The sequence below is a fragment of the Micropterus dolomieu genome, linkage group LG17 (assembly GCF_021292245.1).
Source record: "Micropterus dolomieu isolate WLL.071019.BEF.003 ecotype Adirondacks linkage group LG17, ASM2129224v1, whole genome shotgun sequence".
Classification (NCBI taxonomy): Eukaryota; Metazoa; Chordata; class Actinopteri; order Centrarchiformes; family Centrarchidae; genus Micropterus; species Micropterus dolomieu.
The window spans coordinates 9,734,824-9,759,949 of NC_060166.1; the positions used below are offsets into that span (position 1 = coordinate 9,734,824).

Here is a 25,126-nt window from a genome sequence, read left to right on the forward strand (position 1 = left end):
TGTGTGTGTGTGTGTGTGTGTGTGTGTGTGTGTGTGAGGGAGATACTGACATGCATCCTTCTTCATGGCTCACAGTCATGCAGTACAGTTTTATAAAAATCAAAATTTGACAACACATCGATGGGACATTTATGCAATCATACAAGCAGGACTGAAAATGGTGTTGGTGAAACGCTTTAAGTTCTATTCTCACCTAAAGAATCAACTCCTTGTCATAAACACATGATGCATACTAACACATATACATACACACACCCTTCCACAGTACCCAGAGTGGCGCCGTCCGGGGCTGTGGTGGAACAGGTAGTGTCGCCCATGGCTTGCATGCTCAACCCACCGGGGGCCAATAAGCTTGTCTCAGCCAGGAACCTGCCCACAAAGACAGGAAGTGGAACCCTTCCACCTGATACTGTAGCACTGCAGGGCCCCAGGGGAGAAACATTTCAGTGTGACGCCTGTGATGGATTTGCTGCTATTCCCAAAACATGTTTACCTAGGCACACAGAAGGTAAGCAGCAGGCTGCTGAGCGTACAATAGAGAGGCTTGCAGAGGCTGTACAGCAAATAAGGCCATGCTTCAAGTAAAAAGTTGCGAGGCACAGGAGGTAGAGGGAGGCTTTGAATTCATTACTCATTGTTGTGTGTTGTCAAATGAGATTAACCCTTTCATCTGTGCAAGCCAGGCAGCCATGGAGCAGTTCTCACTTCAGTGACAGCCTGGCTCGTTCTCCTTTCTTCTCTCTTTGTTTTTGATGCAGTTCCAGTCCAGCAAACAAACTCACCGTGTGCTTTCATCAGGCAGCAGCGTACCATAAAAAATGACTGGTGCGGCCTGCACAGCAGCAAGCTGGAGTCAGCATTCAGCATTGAGGGTCAGAGTCTATCGCAGGATGCTATCACAGGTCAGACCCAACTACCCTTCCTCCTGTAAGACTTGTCACTCAGAAGCACTCGTACAACAAAAAGTTCAGATGGATACTCACTGTAAGTCACTCATGGGAATATTGTAGCACATACACATAGCCTTCCCCACAAATAAATCACACAGCTAAAGGCAAAAATTAACAGCAGAACAGTGCAGCATGGGGTCCATACAACATGGTAAAACATACTGACAGCACAATATGACCTCATGTCTGCCACAAAATATGAATACAGTATAATTAAGAAAGGTACTTTAGGAATCATGACATCAACATTTCTAAAGTGCTGCCATTGGTTTAAAATTGCATTTCAACTTGAGTATTCAGTTCATGCTGAAAAAGCTGACAAAGTCCTGCCACAACAGATTAGGGGACCCTGTATTATAATACTGTAGGATATTTATGTTTAGCTCATACTGCTCACACTAAATAAATAAAGATAAGATAGGTGACTGGGGCCAAGAAAGATGGGATGTAAAACCACAGGGAAGAAAATATGCAACAATATAAATATAGCCTATCTCAGCCATCTGGGGGTGGAGAGGGCTGCACCTGGGGGCGGGGGTGCTGTAGCATCCGCAGCACAACCACTTCCTGCAGCTATGCATAGACTAATATCACACATAAAGATAAAGACAAAATACCTGACTGGAGTCGAGACACTGCAGGAATGTTCCATGATTATTATGATACAACAGGTGTGAACAGATATAAGAGGAGGCATATGTGAAAATGTGTGCAGATGATGTCATAGACCTACAATGATTGTAAGATAGAATGTCAACCTCATATTATTGTTTGTTTGTTTCCTGACTCCTTTACCTGCTCCTGATAATGGTATTAAAGTAAAACCTGAAAGCTTGAAACTACAGCAATACCTCTTCTTTTTTTTCTTAAATTACTCTGAATGATGGCCACTTTAATGTTTTCTTTAACCATCTTAACAGTGTTTTTTGCAAAGTTGTGGCCAAGGTGCTTTAAATAGGCCTAATAGTTAAATATATGCATGTCTTTAAACTTAAATACACAAAAACACACAAGCACATTTTCTCATTAGCTGTAGTCATATCTAGCCATACCATGCTATCTCTGAAGCATGAGTGAAGGTGAATGGAGTTTCATTGGACATTCATCTGTCCCCACCGTCTTTCCATCCCCTTCCCTTCTACTTCATCACATATTCCTCTCGTCTCTCCTCTCAGCAGCATGTTGTACAGTCTGGGTCTCTCTCTGGGGGCTGCACTCTGTGAGTATGTGCCTGGGATGGCAGACAGGCCTGACCCATTTACCAGGCGCTTTTCTCCCCCCTCCTCCTTCAATCATCTCTCACTGCCTGCCGTTGACTCGCTGTACATTTGTATGCATCTCTATCTCTCTGCTTTGTTTGGTACGTATGTCTGTCTGTTCCATTCGTCTGTCCGTCTCATTTTCCCTCTCTTTCTGTTTTTCCCCCTCCAGAATGATGCAGAGGGGGGCGGATTTGGTGTCCCAACCATTTGCATTTCGAGAGGGTGTTTTACAGGATTCCACATACACCCCCAATCCCTGCTGAAGACACACTCAGACATTCACTGTGCAACATCTTAAGATAGAAGATGAAGACAGGCAAGCTGGACAAAAAAGGCACAAATATCACCGCAGACAGGCAAGAGAAATCAAGGTGGATATCACGGTGTGTGTGCATGCTGGTATATGGCACAGTGACACACGCACTCATTGGGGTAAAAAAAATAGGCAGCCTCACCTCAAGAAAAGTGTTCAAAGAGTAAAATGTTTTTTATGGAGTGTGCACGTATGTGTGTTGTGATGGATGACCAACTGAACGAGCCCTTGATAGAGGAACGAGGCAGTAATGACCAAACTCAATTAGCCCGGCTGTGTGCTTCTGTGTGGGGCGAAGCCTCTGGCCCGTCACTTACAGCACAGAGAGACTCATAAATCCTTATTATTTAAGCGAACGAGAACTTGCTCCCATCTCAATAAATCACAAACAGGTAAGTACACAAACAAGGAGCATCAAACACAACCCGCATTCAAACTTGTACGGGCAGCACGCACACAGCCACTCACATGGAGATACTTGCATGGTAGCCGGGTTGTTTGCTTAAGTAAAGGGCTTAATAAAGCCTCACATCTGAGAAAACAACCGGTGGCACAGTCTAGACACTGACAGACAGGACACACACGCTCTGCAGAGCCCAATTAGCTAACCCTAAACTTCACACACACACACACACACACACACACACACACTCTTTTGGTCTCTCCTGTCACCTCACCTCCCAAAAATGTCACCCTGCCTACAAAATGTACATTGTTTTCTTATCGTAGTTCATGAAAAGCTGTAAAGGAATAATAATAATAAATAAAAATAATAATATAATAATAAAAATGTGACATTTTGAGAAATGTGCTTATTCACTAGCTTAGCTTAGCACAAAGACTGTAAAGGGGGAAACAGCTAGCCTAGCTCTGTCGAAAGTAACAAATTCCACCTACAAGCAACTCTGAAGCCTATTACATGTTCTGTCTCATTTGTTGAATCAGTAAAAAAAAGGTTCTAAGGGGTTATGTGCTAGGCTATTTCTTGGCTAACAGGTTACCAATGCAGTCACTTGCAACATCTAATTTTTTAACTGGTTTTAGAGAAGCTGGCGGGAGGATTGATACCGTTGAACAGAGCCAGGCTGGCTGTTTCCATTCTTTGTGCTAAGCGAGGCACAAAGAGGTTCACATTCAATGTACAGGTGAGTGGTAGTAGTCTTGTCTAAATTTCAGCAAGAAAGCATAGAAGTGCAATTCCCAAATTGAAAAATAGTGCTTTAAAAACTCTTCCCGCAGGTGGCATCAGGATCCCAAAGAGAAATTATCGAGAGGGGTTGAAATGATCAGATTCCAAAATTGTCTCACTTTGATGAAATTCATTCAAGGAATCCCCAGTGTAGTTGGTGCTGGATTTATTATGTCATTCTCACACATACTCTAACTGTCTCATTTCTTATGAATTGTAGGGGAATGGAGCTAGGAGAACTCACCGTGGGAAGCTGAGGTCATGTTAGTGGTGGCGTTAGCCTGAACCAGAGCCTCTGGCCAACGCTTGGCTTCTATCACCCCCGACTCTGGTGGCTGTTCAACATTCTCAGAAACATCTTCACATGAAATCTAATCTCTCTCTCTTTAATTCCTCTGATTTGTGGCTGTAACTGTGGTTTTGGAGAGAGGAGAGTCCGGGGCTGATTCCATGAGGTTAATGTTGAACCATAACCGCAACCACTCGCTCTTCGCTTCTTCTCAGTGTTGACCACAATGCTTCTCTCCTACTGTCTGAGCTGTCAGTCATCTGTCTTCCTATCTTCCCTCCAAACACACACACACAGTGTTACTATTGATGCTGGACAGCCTGGGTGTGTTTGGAAATCTATATGCAGGATTTTGTAGCCAGACTGGGTCAAGTGGACATTGTTCTGAGGCCAGACAAACAGGCTGATGTACACACTGAGCCAAGCGAAAGGATACACACTACATTCACCTTGATCTGTCTTTACCGTTCTCTGCACACACACACACGCACACACACATTGAGAGACACTGATGTATAAGCCAATGCCAGAGGCAGCGTAACAACATCAAAGATTGAACGAGTTGCGGCGTGAGGAAATTGCTGCCCCACCTCGGTCTGGTGAGATGACATCAGACGGTAGATGGGTGACAGGGCCTAGAGGGAAAGGCGTTGGTGGAAGAGGGCAGGACAAAAGGGGGAGGAATCGGGCCGGGCGGGGAGGGTTAGCTCCTATCATTAACAACCCTGACGTCATGGCATAACATGGGAAATGTCCTGGGAGACGGTTTGGACGAGACCAGGGAAAGTTTGAGAATAAATTTGCATCGACTTGTGCGTTTTACCTCAACTTTAGGATTGAGATGTGAACTTAAGTTTAGGGTGTGACTCGGCAAACAGAACCAAACAGAATGTGATTTTTAATCCCCTCTTCTTGGAATTCAAATATTTTCATACTTGTCAAACACTTTTGGTTATCTAAGAGGAGTCCTTATTATAAGATCTTTAAATTCATGAAACGGACACATCTCCCAACTGCCTTATAAACCCAGCACGCCTGCCCTCATAACTTAAAATGTAGACTCTTGCCCCAGGAGATCTGTCTACAGCATCAGTTGCGTACCCATTTATTCACTATAGCAAATAGCCCTCTACTGCCAAGATGAATGTAATGTCCATACACTGCAAATGTAATTTACCCATCTCATTCTTGTTATTGCATTTTTCCAGTCAATACTCTCCTGATTCTGAAGATTCTAAAGGGAAAAGTAGTGCAAGCATGCTGAGGCACTTTTGAAAATGAGCTGTACAATTGATATCTTGTCAGCATCGTATTATATTCCTAATGATTATGACACAAGACTTGTCTAGTGGTGGGGGAATAGGCACTCAAGGGTTTTTACATTTATATAAATGTATTGACTATGTGCTGTGCCCCTGCAGCACTGTTGACAAAGTGGATAACTGATAGTAGCAGATGGGTTAGACTGGGTATGAATTAGGTTTGTGGAGCTAATATGCCATCTAGTGGCAGATTCATATCATCATGTTCTTTTCACTTCAGTGTTCAGTCATTTATACTTACACATAACACATACGGACTTGTGGGATTGTGGGTCACATGCTTTATACCAAAATACCACTAGGAAACCATTTTTCAGCAAACGAGTCACAGCTGATATAAACACGTCTGCTCATAATGAACCTTTATTAGATCCAGTTTCCTACAGGCAAAAACAATGAGTGGAATGTGGTTGGTTATATCACCAATTAATCTAAATACAGATGTATTGTAGTTATAAATTCATGTAAGGGGAATACATCTATCACTTGTCACTTTCAAAGTACCGCTGTCGATTTTACAAAAAAAAGGAGGAAAAAAAAGTAGTAGCGTCAAAGTAGAAATAATCCCTACCATTAAACAGACAGCCTTCTACAATGAATACCAATGTCAAACTAACCCAAAGTGTATTTTTTATTGAAAAGACTTATTACACACAAAATATTTTCCAGGAATGATTAATCCAGAAAAGTGTTTCCAGCTTCAATACTGGAATTTACAATTCCATGGTATTATGGAATGTAGGAATAAAGTGGCTACGTGCCATACAACTTCCCTCGAATGACTTGAACGTTGATAAGAAAACATACATAAAAAAAAGGAATTTTATAAATGTTAGAAACTTACAGTACTGTGTGTATGCTACTCACTTTGTGCTCAGGAGTGTCAAAGACTACATTTAAAACGATGCGGAATTTGTAAGACACTATGAGCAGCATAAAAGTGCACCATCTTCAAAAGTGGAAAACTAAACACAAAGCAAAGGACAGTACAACCATCTGTCAACTCTGTATCCTTACTCAGTCACCCTCCTTTCCATCTGTCCACCTGTCAACCAGCGCGCCTGTAGCAGGCCTCCTGGTAGGAAGTAGCATTGACAACAGTGAACATGTCTCTCCTGACAAATGACAGGAAGTTCTTCAGAGGGCAGAGGGGCCGGCTGCCGTGGCGGTCGTGGGAGCGACAGAAGGTGGTGTGAAATGTCACATCTTCACCATTGTACAGCACCCTGATGAACAGTTCCCCATCTTTCGCCTTTGACTTCTCACCTTTGCCAGCTCTCTTCTTCTGGAGTCCTTGCATCGCTGGGGGACTCTTCCACAGTTCAAAGACTACTCTTGCTGCAAAACGTGGAAAGCGGGCCTCCTCCAGTCCCAGGGCGCTCAACAACGGGGCCATGGTAACGTCGTGGGCTGAAGAGAGGGTGAAGATCTCCTCGCCCCCTGCACGGGGCTGTCGGCCACCCTCGCCGTCCTTGGCAACACGCTCCATCTTGGTGGCAGTTCGGTTGAGGTAGGGGTACATGGCCAGGATGGCGTATTTATGGTACAGCCCGGCTCTTCTTCGATCCACCTCATCATCTAGCTGCTGTCGACGAATCACAGCAAACTGTGCCATTGTCAGACATCCACCGGTGCTACTCTCTCCCATGGGAACGCATGGGAAAGAAATCCCGTGGCACAGGTGGCACAACAAGGAATCTATAGGGTTTGCAGCTCGGAGCTGGCGGGTGAGCAGACCCAAAGTCCGTGCCATATCGGCATAAGTCCTCTCAAGTTCGGTATCACTCACTCTGAGCCGATACTGCCTCCTCTGCTCTTCCTCAAGGTATTTGTTCCTGGCGGGGCAGTCGCAGGCTGAGCCGCAGAACAACGTACTCCACTGGTGCCGCACGGTCAGTTTCGTCCAATCAAAGTCTGGGAGGAAGCCGTAGAGTAAGGCCAGTCCACTCTGGAGAGTGCGACTCTTACCGGTTGTCTCAACCCACACCTGGCGGGGCGACCAGTTGGAGGGGAGGAGATTGTGACGCTTGTAGGCTTGGTGAAGGTGCTGCCCGTTGTGCAGGTGCTGCACTATACCTGGAAAAGAATGGAAACAAGATGGTTTGTTAGACATTTATACTTATATCAGTGCTTGTTAACAAAGAGTGTCAAGAGGGACAAAAGGCTCTACTGCATAAAATAAGACATTAACATGTAGGTTAAACAATTTACTGACTCTAGAGCAACGTTTTAAGCTTTTTGTTCACTGGTATAAATTAAATTAGGCAATACTGAAAAGTGCCGTTTTGGTTGAGATGAGAAGAAAACTGTCTGGTCGTGGTGGCGGTATCTTCCTTGCCTACCTGTCTGCGTGAGTTCTCCCATCTCACAGGTGCTGTGGTTGGGCAAACGGGGAACAGAGGTAAGTGGTGACTCCCAATGGCCACGCCCTCCCAGGCCCATGTGACTAATGAAGGAGTTCAGCAGGGGGTGCGAAGGCTTCCTGAGGTAAGAAGGTAAAGTGTTGTATACGGTGCATTATTTTCAGATAACCACACAGGCTCATCAGCATTCAAAATTTATAGTAGGAGCAAAAGGATGTTCATATCTGCCGTAAAAATTTTTCCAAGGCTGACAAAGACGAGAAGGTGCCAACACAAAGTATTCACAACAACAGTTTTATTTTGACTGCAGCAGTTTTATTTTTTACTGCGAATAATCAACTTCCATATACCCATACCATTATGTGAAATAATGCACCACTCAGGAAAACGTTAATGTTATCTACTGTTTTAATGCCCAGATGATGACAGTTTCATACGGTCACTGGGCAGTTACAGAAACTGCTTCATTGTCCCTGTGGATTTAAAGCCTGTGTGTCCAACCTCAGGGCAACAAACCAAATATTTAGAGAAACATGCTGGATGAAATGAGGCACAAATACATTTGATAAAATCTTACTGATATTAACAGTGATAATAGTAGTCATTTCTATATAATCATGTGTTTTTCAGTGAGCTGATTTTACTTACATAACACATAAAAATAATAGCAAGTTTGCTTCAAATCAGTCTACGCTATTAAGCTGTGTATTTTGATGTATCTCCCACACTCCTCATCTCATGCTAAGAGATGGGCCCTTTTCACATGTCAAAGGATAAGACCAGGTGTAAATAATAAAATGAACGACAGCTGAATTCCATTTAGCTGCTTGTTTTTTCCGGTCCTGATATTGTGCGTGCTGGCTCACTGTCATGGTTTACTGGGAAGAAAATGAAATGGCAAAGTTTCTATTGATTTATCATTTAAACAGTTGACTGATACAAACTTTTGCTGGCTCCAGCTTCTTAAATGTTGTTTTGTCTCTTTGAAGCCACTGTAAACATCATTGAGTTATGGACAAGAGGTGGGATCAAACAAACCTTTTTAAGACATCACTTTGGAAAATAATTGTTAGTTTCAGTACACAATACAGTAGTGAATGGTACTCCACATAAAATTGTTATTGTTGTTTTGGTCTGACAAAACAAACCATTAGATGATGTAAATTTGGGCTATGTAATAGTTTGATTGTCATTTGTTACAACTGCATGTAACAGTTATTTTATCAATCAAGAAAACATCATCTTATTAATCAATAATAAAAATAAACACAGAGAGGGCCGCATCATTTTATTATCAGTATCCAGAAAAACTTAACTTATGAGAGGATATTTACAGTATGTAACTGCAGGTGGTGGCCACTTCCCACAGCTACCACCAGGTGTCTCTCCAACACAACACTGCTGGTCTACAGTACTGCTCAATTTGTGTAGGAGGGAATATGGGAGATGGAGATATAAAAAGAATTTGTTGCCTTGGGACACACACTTAGCACAAACTCACTCACACAAACACGCATGGAACTGGACAGCAAGAGGAGCAGTCGGTGATCTAATAGATTAGAGATTACTGAAGATTACGGTTTAACAAATCTGCGGGGGCTGCACCTCATTTCACTCAGATTAAAAAGAGCACACACACATACACACAGACACACTGTTTCCATAGTGATCGTGAACTGGTTCAGGATCACGTCACTAAAAACCACCTTCTGTCATTACTCTTAAATCACGCTCTTGACTGTTGTGATTGACTGAGAACAGTAAATTTAAGATGGTATCTACAGCCACCAGCTGCATTATAAAAATGACAATCACATGGCTACAAAGGACTATTCCGCTTTTTTTGTTAAAATAAAATCGTCAAATCAAAACTCTGATTGCACAGGAAAACAGCTTCTATTGTTGTCACAATGCATCCACTCGCCTCTCACTGCATTATCAGACTTTAATATTCACTTACACAGTAATATATGCACCACAAGGCACATTGGTGAAATGAGTGAGATTCTGTGCCCACATGTGCTCCACTCTGCTGTCATCAGCAGATCATTTTGCTGAGGGGAGGTTTGGGCCAATCTACATTTAATTGGCTACAGTGGGGGACTGGATGTCAGTGGATGGGGACACTTGTGTGGACAAAGAGCCAGTCAGGCTGTCTATTAGGTTGATTGTTGCTAACCAAGGATTACAGGGCCCAATTACATTAAGCGGGGATTATTATCACTGGATAGGACTGGGAGAGAGATTAGCGAGGATGGAGGAATGGGCAGAGACATGAGGGAAAAAAAAGGCAGTATAAATAGGAAGGTGGAATAAACAAAAAAGGAAATGAGATGGTGCTGAAAGAGAAAAAACCTTGACAAAGACTGTATTGGTAGAAGACGAAGAGGGGGGGGGGGAGAAAGAGAGAGAGAGAGAGAGAGAGAGAGAGAGAGAGAGAGAGAGAGAGAGAGAGAGAGAGAGAGAGAGAGAGAGAGAGAGAGAGAGATTCCTTGCAGAAGAGAGCTCAGTTAACCGCAGACGGAGACAGTGGGTCGACAAGCTGGTGCCAGCGCGTGCGCGCACACACACGCACGCACGCACGCACGCACAACTGAGCTCTCTGTAATGATCCAGCCCTGGGCATATGCTAGTTCAGATCCCTGTAATTACACACTGGTCTAAAAAAAGAAAAAACAGAACTTCCTACATTTTCGAGGACATACAGAAATATGAAATGCAAAATAAGCACATTCAACCCACAAGTAATCCCAACACACTTTGCAGCTGATCTCATTCAGCCTCAGTGTGGTAGCTCTGTTATATAAACCCCTGTAAGCTTTCACTCTCTGCATCTATAGATTTGTCTGCTTGTTTGTGTACCTTCATCCTCCTTAAAACTGAACTCCGTCATCATGATGTGCAGGAAGCCTGTGACTTAAACATCCACTGAAGAGACTAAAAATAGCGGCAGACAAAAACGTCAGATCTGTGTGGAGCAATGAGGAGAATGTAACCCTCAAATAAATTAAATTAACACAAGTGGTTTATTTCATCTTGTTTTCCACATTGTTTTCCCACTGTTTGAGGCTTGACTGGCCCTTTTTTAATTACATCATCTTGTTGCTGCCTCTTCTTCCGCAATGGTTTAATGGCACCAGTCTGGAGGATTAGTGCCACCAACTGTTTATCTCGATGAACCAATATTCGCATAACTGCAGCGGATGGAAATGTACACCAAGTCTCATTTTCTGCAGACTTCCTAAAGGTTTTCTTAAAATTTTTACATTTGGATGCCTGGATAAAACTGGTTAAGAGCAATGCTAGCACAGTGACATGGGAAACATGAATGTGCCACATTACAAGGCAATCCGTCCCACATTTGTCCAAACATTTCACGCTATACCAAAAATGTCAACCTCACAGTGGCGCTAGAGGAAAAGTCAGTCAAAGTAACTAAGGAACTAGAACATCGGTATCAAATTTCTTGCCAATCCACTGAGTAGTTTGTCAAGATATTTCACTCTTCTAATCAGGTCAAGGACTGTGAGTACCATGGATGTCTAGAATTTCCCAGCAACCCATCCAGTACTTGTTCAGATACTTCATTCTGGACCAGGGTGGTGCACTGACCAATGCAGTCACACTGCCATCTCTTGAACCATAGTGCTAGCAATAAATAGCCAAATAATGTACCACGGTAATGGGAATGGGATTAGGTCTGTAATGACATCATGTACTTGATTGTGTCCTTGTGCTTTAGATTGGGTCATATATACAAGTGTATACAACCCTATCTACAATAAAGAAAATACCACAAAGAAAAACACACACTTCTTAAACCACAGAGATACAATTAATGGCCAAAGAGCAGCTGCTGAGCAAAGGGAGGAGATGCATGCTCGTGGGCACACCGGTGTCATTTTAGTAGATGGAGGCAACTAGAGTCAGTTCTGAATGGAAGCATAAGAGGCTTGTGCGCTGGATGGCCTACTTTCAGCTCGAGTTCAAGGATCAAGGGTATAAAAAAAACCCATCAAGTAATTAGAGGTGCATAGTAGCTCAAATGCAACCTATCAATCTGAAATGCAGTGCCAGCTCAAAAGATTACAGCGTGCCAGCTCCGTCCAGATGTGCAAAGCTGATGCGGCTACAGTGAAAGCTTTGTGCAAAATTAAGTCGTTGGTTAAATCTGAATTCAGGTACATGGCCCACAAAAACAGGATTGGTATTGACCATATGGTCTAAATAAATCATCTATCATCAAGGGGATGTGTGTGCACACAACAAAACCATCTGACCAAACTAAATTTTCTGGATTTAAAAATAGCACAGTTTGTTATCATGGCAAGTGTGTATCCACATGAAGAGTTTGCATAAATTGAATTTAATGTATACACACAGAACCTGGCTGTGAAAGTGCTGATTTCTGAATTCTTCTGAAGCTGAAGTACAGAAAAAGCAGCAGAGCCAATGTGAGAAGAGCCAGAAAAGATGCAGATGAGAGAAAGGAGCATTATAAATTAAAGCAGATAGCAATACTAATTTGAGTGTGTGTGTATTTTCCACCCACATTCCAGTAGGGAGTGTCTGCAGAGGCAGAGCATGCTGCTCAAATCAAGCGAGCCAAGACCGTCAACAACTCTGAGTAAACAGACCAAGTGCACATGTACATGTGTTTATCTTTATATGTGTATCCATTTGCACCAAAGCACAGCAGAACAGATGTAGCAAATCAAACCCACCCACTTTCGCTGACACACGCAATAACACTGGGAAACCAAGGGAACTGTGAAAGTGTATCTTCTATGGTGTTGTTGAGTTTAATGCCTACACAGATACTGATATTTCAAAAGTAAAACATATTCATTTAGTTACCGTTTCTTGTAAGCCTCACAAATACTACAGAGAAAAGAATGTATAACTACTTTCTATTTAACACGCTGAGCTAATTTTCCAACGGCTGCTATCAAGCCAGCCGTTTTTAAAGAGGATATGGGAAGCTGGTGCCGCAAGTTTCACTCTCCCAAACTTTCCAGCAGTTCTTCTTGTTAGGCATCAGACAGAGGGAGCTGGGGGTGTGCTCAGGAAGCCAGCTTAAGGAGACATGGTGTGCCCTTAACTCTGACCTGGATTAATTGAAACTGTGAACATAAAGCCTTTTTCTACAGACTGTGGGAACCAACGGAAAGTGTAGGAATGCTCTTCATTAAGCTTTTCTTACTTGTTTGTTAATTGAAACATAAATGGGCATTTTTAGGGCACTATTTATTATCCGGCACCCTTGAGACCCCATGGACTAAATTTTAAAATGAGCCTCAAGACCAACTGTGGCTATCTTTATTATCACACAAACACTGAACACTATAAGCTCCACAACAGTAGTTTTTATTGCAGGGTTATTGTATTGGATAGCATTATACTTAAAAGGAATTCATGATACATTTATGAACTTGCAGTATTGCACTGCATTTTCTTGTATTTGCAGTACACTGTTTTATGCCATGTATGTGAATGTGTTCCTTAATTTCCCTGTTTCAATTATCTGCAGTAGTTTCTTGAATTGTTGTTTTTTTCAAAATGTATCGCATGTTGTTTAAATTGAGACAATGTTTTTGGTCATTGCTCGTGTTTTCTCAAGTGGCAGTGTGTTGAGCTCTCTCGGCCACTGAACGATTTTATTATAAACATTGCTCAATTCCGGATCACACAAAGAACTGCACGTTTTTTAGTACACTAAACTTTCAACACCATTCTCTAAACAACTCCGTTCAGGATTGACACGGCCAGGACATCAGGCAGACAGAGATTCCTTTCAACATGTTCACCCTCTTCACAAACTGGACAGACAACAGGGATGAACACCAAATCCTTCTACAGTAATGCACCGGGGAAATACAAAGAATTTGACTACGATGTAAAAAATGCTGGACGTTGCTACTATATATTTTGTGGGAGATGAGTGTGTACCTGCTGATGGACAAGGTGCAGTCGATGGCGGGGCGTTTAGTCTTGGGGATGTAGTAGAGCGGATATCGGTCACCATGGCGAATCATCACTTGGACAGACAGCAGCTTGTAGTCAGCAGGACTGTGACCTGTTCAGTGGAGACTCATCGGCATCCACATTTTTCCACTCAAATAAGTAGTGTAAAGAACTGCTATTTTAATACTGGAGATAGTTTTACTTATACTTTTTATAAAAATGGTTTCACTTTTAAAAATTATCTAAATATTCTAACTGCACTTACATTATTTAACGCTTGATAAAAAAGCAGAACAAATTTTGTTGATTTTTGTCAGAAAGACAAGAAAGAACGCAATTATAAAATCACTGTTCCATGCATTTTCCACTGAGAAACAAAAGCTGCTACAATCAACACTTGATGAAGCAACAGATAATTAATTATCACTCGACTAAAGTTTCCGTCAGCTCCATAGAGCTTTGTCTATTACTGTCTTTGGTGTTATGACCCACACCTTTACTGTTTTGGCTCTTACCACTCTCATCGGTGTCATTTTGAGATGCAGCAGGCAGATATTTTCCGTACTAAACCCACTGTACACTACATGCCCACAGCCAAATTAGAGTTAGCAACTAGCTGGTGGACACAGCGGAGTATTTAGCAGCTAAAGAGCCAAATATTATTCTCGGGAGTTGGTGGAGACCAAAACAAAGCAAAAAGGCGAGCGAATATTGGACTTAGGTGTCATCAGGTGGCCAGAAACACAACTCCACATTAATGCTAAGGTTGCTCTGTACCTGCTGAATGTGCAAATAAAGAAATGTTTGCAAATCTTGTACCATGCCAAATAAGCAGCAGCAGAAAAGTTTTCATTGTCATTGGTGAGTGCAAAGAATGGACTGGGTTGAGAAAGTGTGTGTGTGTGTGTGTGCGCGCGCATGCGCATATGAGTGTTAAACAGTTAATTAATGTAACAGGAATAACAAACCCACCTGAAAAAAGAACCACTTGTTCATGATTGATTTTCAATAACTTCTAATCTAAAAAACGTCATTGATTTTTCTTCTTCAGAGACAAAACTGTCATCCAGAGATAAACAGAGTAAAATTCAATTAGTGGTGGCCGGTATAACTTGTCTTAGGCAGTGAAGGATATTTGTATAATCACCTCGGGCTGTGCTGACTTTTCAGTGGAGGAAAAAAGCCCACAAGGCTGCATGCTGCTGTGCTGTAGAGCGAGAGCACTGCAGCATTATGGATGATGCAATCTAGTGGAAATTACTTTCGCACAATTAACACATCCCCCGAGTCCTGACACACTAAATCTGACATTATTACTATATTAAGTATTTATATGCTGTCCATCAAATTGGGTGATTCTAGCAGCGGGAAAAAAACGATCTAAATTTGTTCTTAATGCTCTGAAACAGTGACACAGTGACACACTGCTACTAAACTGGAAAGATTTAACTTAATAAATTCCTCAGCTATTGCTGGTTTCAGATCACTTCAGATTTAAGTCTATCAAACACAAATTGTAGATGTAGCCAAGCTCAAAATCACATATTACATCCACAGGCTTACAGTCTTCAGAAAGATTTTGTGTGCAAGTGTGCAGGTCTCACCCTCCCAGGCTTGTTCGGTACGGTTGGGAGTGTTGCAGTAGCCATAAGCCTCAGATATGGGGTTGGGCTCCTGGGTGTGAGGCACGGGGAACACTCTCTTTCTGCTCTTCCCCAGAGCCCCTCCAACACCTCCATCTGCAGCCTGGAAGGGTCGCTCTTCCACTATGGGAGTGATGGGGATCAGGTTCACTGTAGAAAAAGAAAATTAAAAGGTAGGTTGGAGATGTATAAAGAAAGTGAAAAATGGATAGAGTTGGGAGAGAAGGGAAAAAAGCAGATGAAAAAAAGATTAAGGCCAATTGCATGCTTCTCGCGCCAGGCTCCACAAAACACACTTGCAGTCCTCATTTGAAAAATCAGAGCTACTTGTTGAGGCTTGGCTTGTTTATCTGTGGTACCACAAACCCAATCACTTTCTCTTCTATCTTCCGCCTACTCTCAAAAACACCAGCAATAAGACAAGTATTATAAAGATGAGAAGAGCAAGGAGGCATGTAGAATATAACACAAATGCTGTACAATGGCAACATACAATCAATGCAAAACAGGCACGGACAAAAGTGCGACTTGTGCCTTGTGAGTTTATACACTGGGGTGTGTTAACTCTCATAGACTTCACTCTATACAAACTTAGTAGGCTATTCCATTACAAGTCGCGGACACAGTGGATATTTTACAAGCACGGACCTGGTAAAGAAAGAGTGAACACACAGAGGTGGAGATTTTGGTTTCGGTTGTTTGATAGCCTACACAGAGAGATCCAGAGAGAGGCGGGGCAAGCAGGTGTGTTTGTATTGAGAGACCAGAGGTGTAGGTGTGTGTAAGTGTGAGGAGAAGAGAAGTCAGAGGCAGGTGCAAAGCAGGTATATTTAAAAATAACAATGTTGGCAGGGATTAATACCTGCTTTCACAGGGTGTTATAATGTGAAAAATTAGGATCTGCCGTGAGAATTTCCACAGAGACCGCGCTAGAACCTCAGGAGTCTACAGCCATACTAGAAGCACTGTGAAGCTGTATTTAGGCACGGTTGTTCATTGTGCTAAATGCTAATGTCAGCATACTAGCATGCTCACAGTGAAAATGCTAACATGCTGATGTTTAGCAGGTAATGTTTACAATGTTCACCGCTGATTCATCAGTTTGAGCAATTTGTCAAGTCAAAAGTCAAAATTCTCTGATTCCAGCTTTTTAAATGTGAATATTTACAGGTTTCTTTACTCCTCAGTGTCAGTAAAACGGGTACAGTGAAGGCCTGCACCAGCTTTTATGGCAATCCATCCAACACCTCACTTAAAACCACGAATGTGAACCAAAGGGATCACTAAAGTCATTAAGATACATTGTCTGGGAGCCATGAATGCCTGAACAAAACTTTGCGTCAATCCATCCAATAGATGTTGAGAAACTTTGACCTGATGATGGCATTAGATGAAAAGACCAAGTCTCTCAGGCTTCCGTTTGATACGCATTTACTTCATTCTGGACCAAATTGGTGAACCGACCTGACAGACGAACATTGTCATTCCTAGAGTCATACTACTAGCTAACTAAAAAGATGGGATACTAATTTTGGCAACTGATGACGTAAAGGATCTAAAACCCTAAACTTACAGATTTAAGAAAGTTTTACATGCAATAATTCATAAATAGCAACAACAAAAGCAAAAAAGGCCCACTGGCGGAGCTAAAGTTAGGAAAAGCAATTTAACTGTTCATCTTCATGTCAACAGCTCTGTACCCCAAAATCCCCCACTGCTACCAGTGTGTTGCCTGGACACCAGTGCCCTGTAACCCCTAGGAGAAATGGTCCAATAGAAGCAGCGATGTCATGGGAACTGGAAGGTCCATTCACAAAGATCCAACTCTGAAGAAAAAGAAGTTGAACCCATATGGCCCTTTGGCAAGACGGACATCCAGGTCCTACTTATGTCACATCAGAAATCCAAGCTGGCAAGAAAACTTTGCAATTATTACATCGTGCTGCAGAGAAGAAAGAGAGGCCCTGCCTACCTGATCATAAAGACCAAAGAGCTAATGGTTTCGTATTGCTATATCAACCCTCAGACTTTGATTACATGAGCGAGTCTAGCTGTATACATACTGTGCAGTGTATTAAGTGTTACACACTGTCTCTAGCATTCACACAGTTTTTATCAGAACATGTTCTAATTTATCTGTCACATGCATTATCTGAGATGGCACCCGGTGGGAATCAGGCTGACTCCACTGTACTCCTTTCATTTACAAAAAATATACTTTTGAGTCCAGAGATGGACAGGTCAAAATTACAAGGGAAGGTTTGGAAGACATTAAAAAAAAATCCTTCTGGACTATCAATGTGATGTTCACAAAACTGAATTTTGCCCGTCACTTTCACCTAACTAAAATAGTGCAAGTCTTAAACAATGAACGCAAATTAACTGACAATGCATATGTATGCATACATGCATGTCCTTCAATTTTATCGTTCACCCGAATGACTTTCACACTGTTAATGTATTTAAAGAGGACCACCGTTAACTCTTACACCAGCGAACGGTATTTCGGGTTCAGCTATCGCTCAGATATCCCCCTGTTGTGAACACTCTGTTTTAAATTGTTTTTTCTATTAACGGCTCGATATGATGTCATTCCGAGCCGGATTTCCATATATGGTCATTTGATCCAGGCAGAGCATGCAGGCCACGCCCACAAAGGAAAATGCAGGCCCATCCCTGCGGCAACCTGGTAAACACATAAGACAAAGGCCAATCAGAAGACAGTGGGCTTTGGAGGGGGGGGGGGGTCTCAAAGAGCAGGGGCATCTACAGCTTGTTTCAGACAGATGCTGAAATGAGGGCCTGCATGAAGTGCCAGTATGAGATAGAAAAATATTTTTTGAACTTTGAATCATGCGAGAAATGCAGTACATAATGCAGTAATTAGGAACAACACTGTTAAAGTAGGTGGTCTGGATCATAACTGGTCCATAGCTTTATACATACGGTATACACGGTACTGACTGAGTACATACAGTACGCTTTAAAGTAAATTGTAAACAAATATAAAGACAACTCAACAATCCTTTATTGATGCTTCCAATGCCTTTGATCGTGTTAATCATAGTAAATTGGTTAACAAATTAAGTCAAAGAGGGGTGCCTACATTGTGAGAATAATGACATAGTGGTATGACTATGCAAGTGAAATGGGGCAACAGTGTCTCAGCCTCATTTGGGGTTAGCAATGTGATTTAAAATCCAACTCAGAGTCAATCAGGACACCCAAGTTTTTGACAACAGTCAATAATGTTATTCTCTTTAATTGTTTGCCATGTAAGAGACAGTAGTGATCTGATAAACAACAATCAACAATCCTGTCAACAGCAATGTTTAGTGCAGTGGTCATTACCAAATCTAGGGTGTGGCCACAAATACAAAACTTTTGATGGTTCCAGCTTTTCCAGTGCATTCTGTTTTTGCAGCTACTTTCTCTGTCTTACATTTTAGCAAAATGATTGTTTTGGGGTTTTGGACAAAACAATCAATTTGAAGATGTCACCTTGTGCGTTAAGCAACTGTGGCATGCATTTTTCACTGTTTTATGAAATTTTATAGACAAAACTATTAACTATTTGAAAAGATCAATGTATAAATGAAGGCTATATATATATATTTACTTGCAACCCTAAAATTGCAATTGCATCACTTTACAGTCAACCAAAATCGAGCACCACAAATGCTTATATAAAACTTCAACAAAATGTAAATTGTTCTATATTGCTACATGACCAATTTAAAAGAAAAAAAACAGGGGATTTTATTCTAGAGATTCACAGACATGTGAGCACAAAATGAGATAACAAAATGTTCTTCTTCTACATCCATTTCTAACCTCTCCTTCTTTAACAGTGAGACATTATTGTATCACTGAAAAGCGGACACACTTTAAGCACAAGCTGTTCAAATCGCTGTGCAAGAGTACTAAACAGGATTTTTATTGTTACGCTCTTCTATAACGTGTAGTAATTTGGACAAAGTGATCTCAATCATGATTATTCATAAAACTAGATTAGTTAATGTGATTTACGAGAGCACACTTCACATCCTAGGCAGCCTGTCAGAACAAGCCAGAACAAAGACATACATTTTCAAGTCTGACCAAGCCAAGGTCCGGCCAAATTTAGTTGAGGTTTACTTATTGTTTGGCACTGGGAACTACACCTAGAACAGCAAAGCAAGACATCTTTAAGTTGAATAAGTGGTGAAATCCATGTGAAGATCTTCTCTATTCTTAGACAGTGAGTAGTAAGGTCGTACTTTAAAGAGTTTTGTAGGTTTCTGCAAACTCACCACTGATAAGGAGGAAGAAGAAGAGGTGTGCAGCCACAGCGGAGACCATTTTGACGACTGCTCGGCAGCTTGAGGTCCAGCAACACACACTGGAGCTCATTCATTACCACAACCTGTCCCTCTGTACGCTCGGTGCCTCACACTCTGCCACCCACCCACAAACACACACACACGTCTGCCTGGACTCACCAAACTTTTGGAGGCCAGCTCATTCAGTCACCTACACAATGAGGCTTTTGTAACTCGCTGCCCAACACTACCAAGTGCACACACACACACACACATTTTCAGTCCATAACAAATTCATGCACCCACACTAAATATGGTAGGAGTAATGAACCTTTAGGACGAATGTGTTTCCAACTTTCTATCCACCTACATTGGAGTTTATAAACACAAAAGGAGGCTGTCTGAGAGGGTTTTCAGCAAAGTTGAAAACTCAGTTTGCCACTGATCAAACACATTTGAATGACATAACACTCCACTTATACACACACACACACACAAATACAGAGTTAAACATAGTACACCCTGTTAAATCTTCCACCTCCATGTTGGTAAATCATTCACCGTCATTATGTACACAGACACAGCTTGACTTCTATTGGAAGGCATAAGCAACGAGGGTGCCCTGCCACAAAATGCATGCAAACAACTTTGTGTCTGCCATCGCACACAGCGAGTAGGGGGTGAACAGGTACTCTCAGACTGTGGTGTGGCCTGCAATTAAGAAGGTGTGTCCCCACTTACTTGTCAAAACCAAAAACCAGTGAAAAGGTTTAACAAATATTGACTCAGACTAAGTTCTATGTGTGTGGATGGACATGGCAGCTTACAGCTGTCCATCACAATGGGCCTTCTAATTCATAAATGACAGATTCTACACACACACAAAAATAACTGACAGGGTCATCTCTAGGTACAACAGACTTCAGAAGATAAAATATGGTATTAACAGGTATCCAGTTGTCTTTTAGTGCATAGCTGTCCCTTCTTTTATTCAGAAACTTTTCATGGGGCCGTTTTCACAAACACAGACTTTGACGATGGCTTAATTAAAACAGTCAGATTCCAGATCAGTGTTTCCCACATTACTGAATATCAGTATTGACTGCTACATATTATTTTTCTTTTTTACTATTATAAAATGGGTAAAATGTATCTTTGTAGAGAGGCGTGCAGCACATCGATTCACGCCCCTCCTTGCACCGCTCTCAGACAGATGGCTTCGATGTTAGCACGCTGTACATAGCTGCTAGTCAAAATCGACTGTTTGTGCAAGTGGATAACGTTAATGTTAATTCTTTAACTTTGACACTGAATGTTTGCTCCCTCAACCCAGATGAATACTGACAAACATTTTTTAAAGACTCAAAAGGTCTCGTTCGGAGGAGGCACAAACACAGTCTGGATCAGAGAAATGAGCAAAACAGCGTAGCTATAAACTTCCCCAAAAACAAACACATGGGAAAGCTGTACAGTCTGACCAGTGTGAAAAATGACCCAATTAATTTGTTTTGATTATTTCCAGTCTTCAGCCAGTGCTGCAGTGGCAGCTACAGTAAAGGGAAGAAGGAAGAGATAGATGTAGCTAATAAAGAGAGAGATGTAGGAGAGGAGGAGGAGGACACTTGCCAACATGCTGAGGTGGGAGAGCCAGCTAGGGCAGAAGCAACAGCTGTGATTAAAACAGGGCGGGTCAGAACAACCGCTCTCTCAGGAAAAGGGCCTCATTCCTGTTTTTCACTGTATTTATTTTGTTTTTTCTCTGACACAATTTGAAGCAGTTTAGTTTTGGCCTATATACTGCATTGTTCAGTTACTTATTCGTCACAAAGTACTTGGCACTTAAAATATTTGTAGTGGAGCACCTTATAATATACAATCTTTATTTATTATTTTATTATTTTTAAGAAAGCATGGGTATGGGGAAAAGTCTGTGTGGAAACATTATTTTGGACTTACAAGTATTACATATTGCGAACTATATGTATTTTCTTTACCCACAGTGAAGAACCTCCACGCTGACAACATGTTTTAGCGTGTGTAATTGTGTGTGTGGTTTAGCCAATAGTTAGTTACTGTCTGTGTCACTGTTCAGCTGGTGCTACTGATTATTACCATGGAAACATATCTCTTAGTCCTGAGTTAGCGTGGGGGTAGGGTAGCTAACGTTTTAGGCTTAAAAGTTAGTCATTCTTTTGTGACTTGCATTACACCAATCTAAGAGCAAGACGAAGACTGGCCTTTTGTTAAGATTTCAGCTACTCTGTCTCTTCTCTGAAAGCACAGTCTCGCTGACAGCACAGGGCAATCAGTCTGATTCAACAGTGAGTGCGGACACTGTACATAATAAGAATGTGAGGAATGTGGAGAAAAGAATTTGCAAGGTGCTTTAAGTTCTGCCTATTTAACACTATTGTGTTGGAACAGTTACAAAAATTAGCTGATTGGAAATTGTCACCGCTATCAAACTGTCTGAAAAGCATTTTGTTTGAAGCATATATGCACTTTAAGTTTGTTAACGTTTGTTAACGTTTGTCTCTCTCTTTTCCCTCAAAATATACTGCACCTGATGTATTTCATTCCAGCTCTTTTTATCACTATGCTTTGACCTTTCATTCCTCATAGACAACCAACCTTTCTACTCCTGCTTTTATATTTTCCCATGACATTTCCCTCTCACTGTGACTCTGCCAGCACTCCTGGAGCACTTAACTCCCATCAAACTCTGCTTCACCTTTCCCATCACTCCTGCTAACATCTCAAAATAGTTGCCCTTCTCTGTGTTTCTGTCACATTAATGCCCTCTCCTGCAGTCATTCTCTCTCTGGAGTGCCTCATCCCTTTCCTCTTGGAGTCCCCCATGCGTCAATCAGCGGGGTGCCTGCACCCTTTGCTGCCGTGTTTCGCAGCCGTCCCGGCTTTAATTTCAGGTAGCCTGGAGCCAGACAGAGGCATTTATTCCACCGACAATCACCATCGATCACTCAGTCTCTCATAGTAATGGTCAACAAATAATAACACACATAAATGGGCTTTCCTTAAAAGCAAGGGGGTGGAGAAAAGATATTGCGGAGACACAGACTACAGAGTTAAAACACAGAAAGCAAAGAAGATGATTTAAAAACTGAACAGAAGCGTGAAACAAAAACAAAAGCTGACCATGTATTAAACATGAGGAGGAATCCCATAAGCTTCCATCCCATGCTTCTCCTGGATAATGGCTCAAATCTCTACAGCGTGTGCGATGAATAAATGATGACAGCGGCTTGTCTCCAAAAGTCAACTCAAAAAATAAAGTGAGGGCAGTTTTGAAAGAGAACCTTCCCAAAGGAAATAACGTCCCTTACTTTAAAAGAAAAAAAAAACACCTCAGACATCAATTACATTCCCATTGTGAGAGGGAAACAATAAACAGTATCTACTCTGTTTATGTTTCCCAGGCATGTATGCAAATATCTACACACTTCCAGTTACTGAGGGGTGGTTTCTCTCATAGTAAAGTCCACTGAGCGTTTTACAAAAGGAGAAGATTACAGGGCAGAAGTTGAGAGTGGGTTTGATAGTGAGGCATTAATAATAACACGCACAGCAACCCACTATTACACGGTCAAGCACACATTATTATCTAGTGGAGGAGGGAGGGAGGGGTGGCTGGGGAGACAAGTGTGTACTTGGGGTCGCAAAGAGCAAACACCAGATAAGCACAAGTCAGGGCGTACTAGGAGAAGTGAAAGATTTCAGTATTCCAAGCTTGCACATTTGAGTTTAAATGAGGGGACAGTTATCTTGCCTATAAGCTGATGAAGGACAGCTCACGATATTTTGGCAAACACGCGTTCCAAAATACCAGCTCTGTCATGCTGAATTCCACTATAATCCTGTGTGTGTGAGAGCACGATATACGCAAGTCTAATCCTATACGCCCGTCCAGACCCAAGCTTACAATCACCACAGACACTTCCACTGCATTAGCGTTTTCAGGAATCCAACACAAAGTAACTTAATCTTACACATTTTACATCGAAATACACATTTCCATTTGTGCTGCACTGCCTGCTTCGCCACTGTTTTTTTCCCCCAATCATGTCTGTGACACTTGCAAATCACATCTAGTGCAGGAGAGAACGTCTACATTTACTGAACGCTGGTTTCCTTGCATTCACTGTAGCGGGCAGAGATACACCTATGTAGACAATACCTACAGGAGATGCTGAACAATGACTTGATGAAGGAAAGACACCATTGTGTACGCCCATGCGTTCCACAGCAGACGCGAGTGTGTTGCCAGAGACTCTCTAAGGGTTTCAGAAAATCCAGAGGCCCACTGTTGGTGCTGGATATTTATAGGAAGCCTATAGGGGATTCTGCTTTGTGTTGGGATGAATGGGGGTCTCTTGAGAGGATATGACTGTATGAACGCAAACACATACAAACAGAAGACCTGAGCAACCTCTCTGTGGAAAACAATAGTTTTTCTTTCACATCAAAACTCTGAATTCTGGGCCAGGGCTTCAGAGAGAGAATGAATATGTAATGCACTTGAGTTGAGCACAAACACACTTACGGAACTGGAGGCTCAGGCTGATGATGGCTAGCGCGGCCCCGCCCACCACCACCAGCAGCAGGAAGCGGTTACGAGCCAGCATTTTATCATGTGATTGGTCCCAGTCGCTGTCCGTCAGCCATCCAGACCACGACCCATCCCTGCAAGTCTAGGCACAAGAAGTGTGTGAGCTTATGAGAACGTACAGCACAGTGCAAGAGTTTTAGGCAGGTGTGGAAAAAATGCTGTAAAGTAAGAATGCTTTCAAAAACATGTTAATAGATTATATTTATAAATTAAACAAAGTGCGTTAACAGAAGAAAAATCTAAATTATTTTAATATTTGGTTTCACCCCCCTATTGCCTTCTAAACAGCATCAACTCTTCTAGGTTCACTTGCACAAAGTAAGGGACTTTGTAGTAGGGTTGGGCGATGTCTACAAAATTTCCATCGGACGAAGTCTACAATGAAACATCGGGATGGACGATGTCATCGGGTGCGCAGGGGGGCAGCAGTCGTCTTATGTGCATGTGTTCTCGCATAGACTTCACTTGGTTAAAAAAATTGGTAGACTATTAACTTACACTCACCTAAAGGATTATTAGGAACACCATACTAATACTGTGTTTGACCCCCTTTCGCCTTCAGAACTGCCTTAATTCTACGTGCCATTGATTCAACAAGGTGCTGAAAGCATTCTTTAGAAATGTTGGCCCATATTGATAGGATAGCATCTTGCAGTTGATGGAGATTTGTGGGATGCACATCCAGGGCACGAAGCTCCCGTTCCACCACATCCCAAAGATGCTCTATTGGGTTGAGATCTGGTGACTGTGGGGGCCATTTTAGTACAGTGAACTCATTGTCATGTTCAAGAAACCAATTTGAAAAGATTCGAGCTTTGTGACATGGTGCATTATCCTGCTGGAAGTAGCCATCAGAGGATGGGTACATGGTGGCCATAAAGGGATGGACATGGTCAGAAACAA

At 42.0% G+C, this 25,126-nt stretch overlaps 1 protein-coding gene and 1 long non-coding RNA gene across 2 annotated transcripts in view; one reads left to right on the forward strand and one right to left on the reverse strand.

The window, feature by feature from the left end:
• Positions 1–764: 764 nt before the first annotated feature.
• On the forward strand, positions 765–4,643 carry LOC123986520. The gene is made up of 3 exons (XR_006828898.1): positions 765–902; positions 2,382–2,583; positions 3,935–4,643. It is a non-coding gene; the product is annotated as an uncharacterized LOC123986520 (long non-coding RNA).
• Positions 4,644–5,670: 1,027 nt separating this feature from the next.
• The window catches only part of pxylp1 (2-phosphoxylose phosphatase 1), a 23,396-nt gene continuing 3,940 nt past the window's right edge, over positions 5,671–25,126 (reverse strand). The window contains exons 2-6 of the mRNA XM_046073967.1: positions 24,158–24,305; positions 15,257–15,445; positions 13,638–13,764; positions 7,668–7,807; positions 5,671–7,401 (exon numbers count right to left, since the gene is read on the reverse strand). Of these exons, the coding sequence (XP_045929923.1) occupies positions 6,374–7,401; positions 7,668–7,807; positions 13,638–13,764; positions 15,257–15,445; positions 24,158–24,239 (1,566 nt within the window). The 5' untranslated portion in view covers positions 24,240–24,305 and the 3' untranslated portion in view covers positions 5,671–6,373. The remainder of the gene's footprint in view (positions 7,402–7,667; positions 7,808–13,637; positions 13,765–15,256; positions 15,446–24,157; positions 24,306–25,126) is intronic.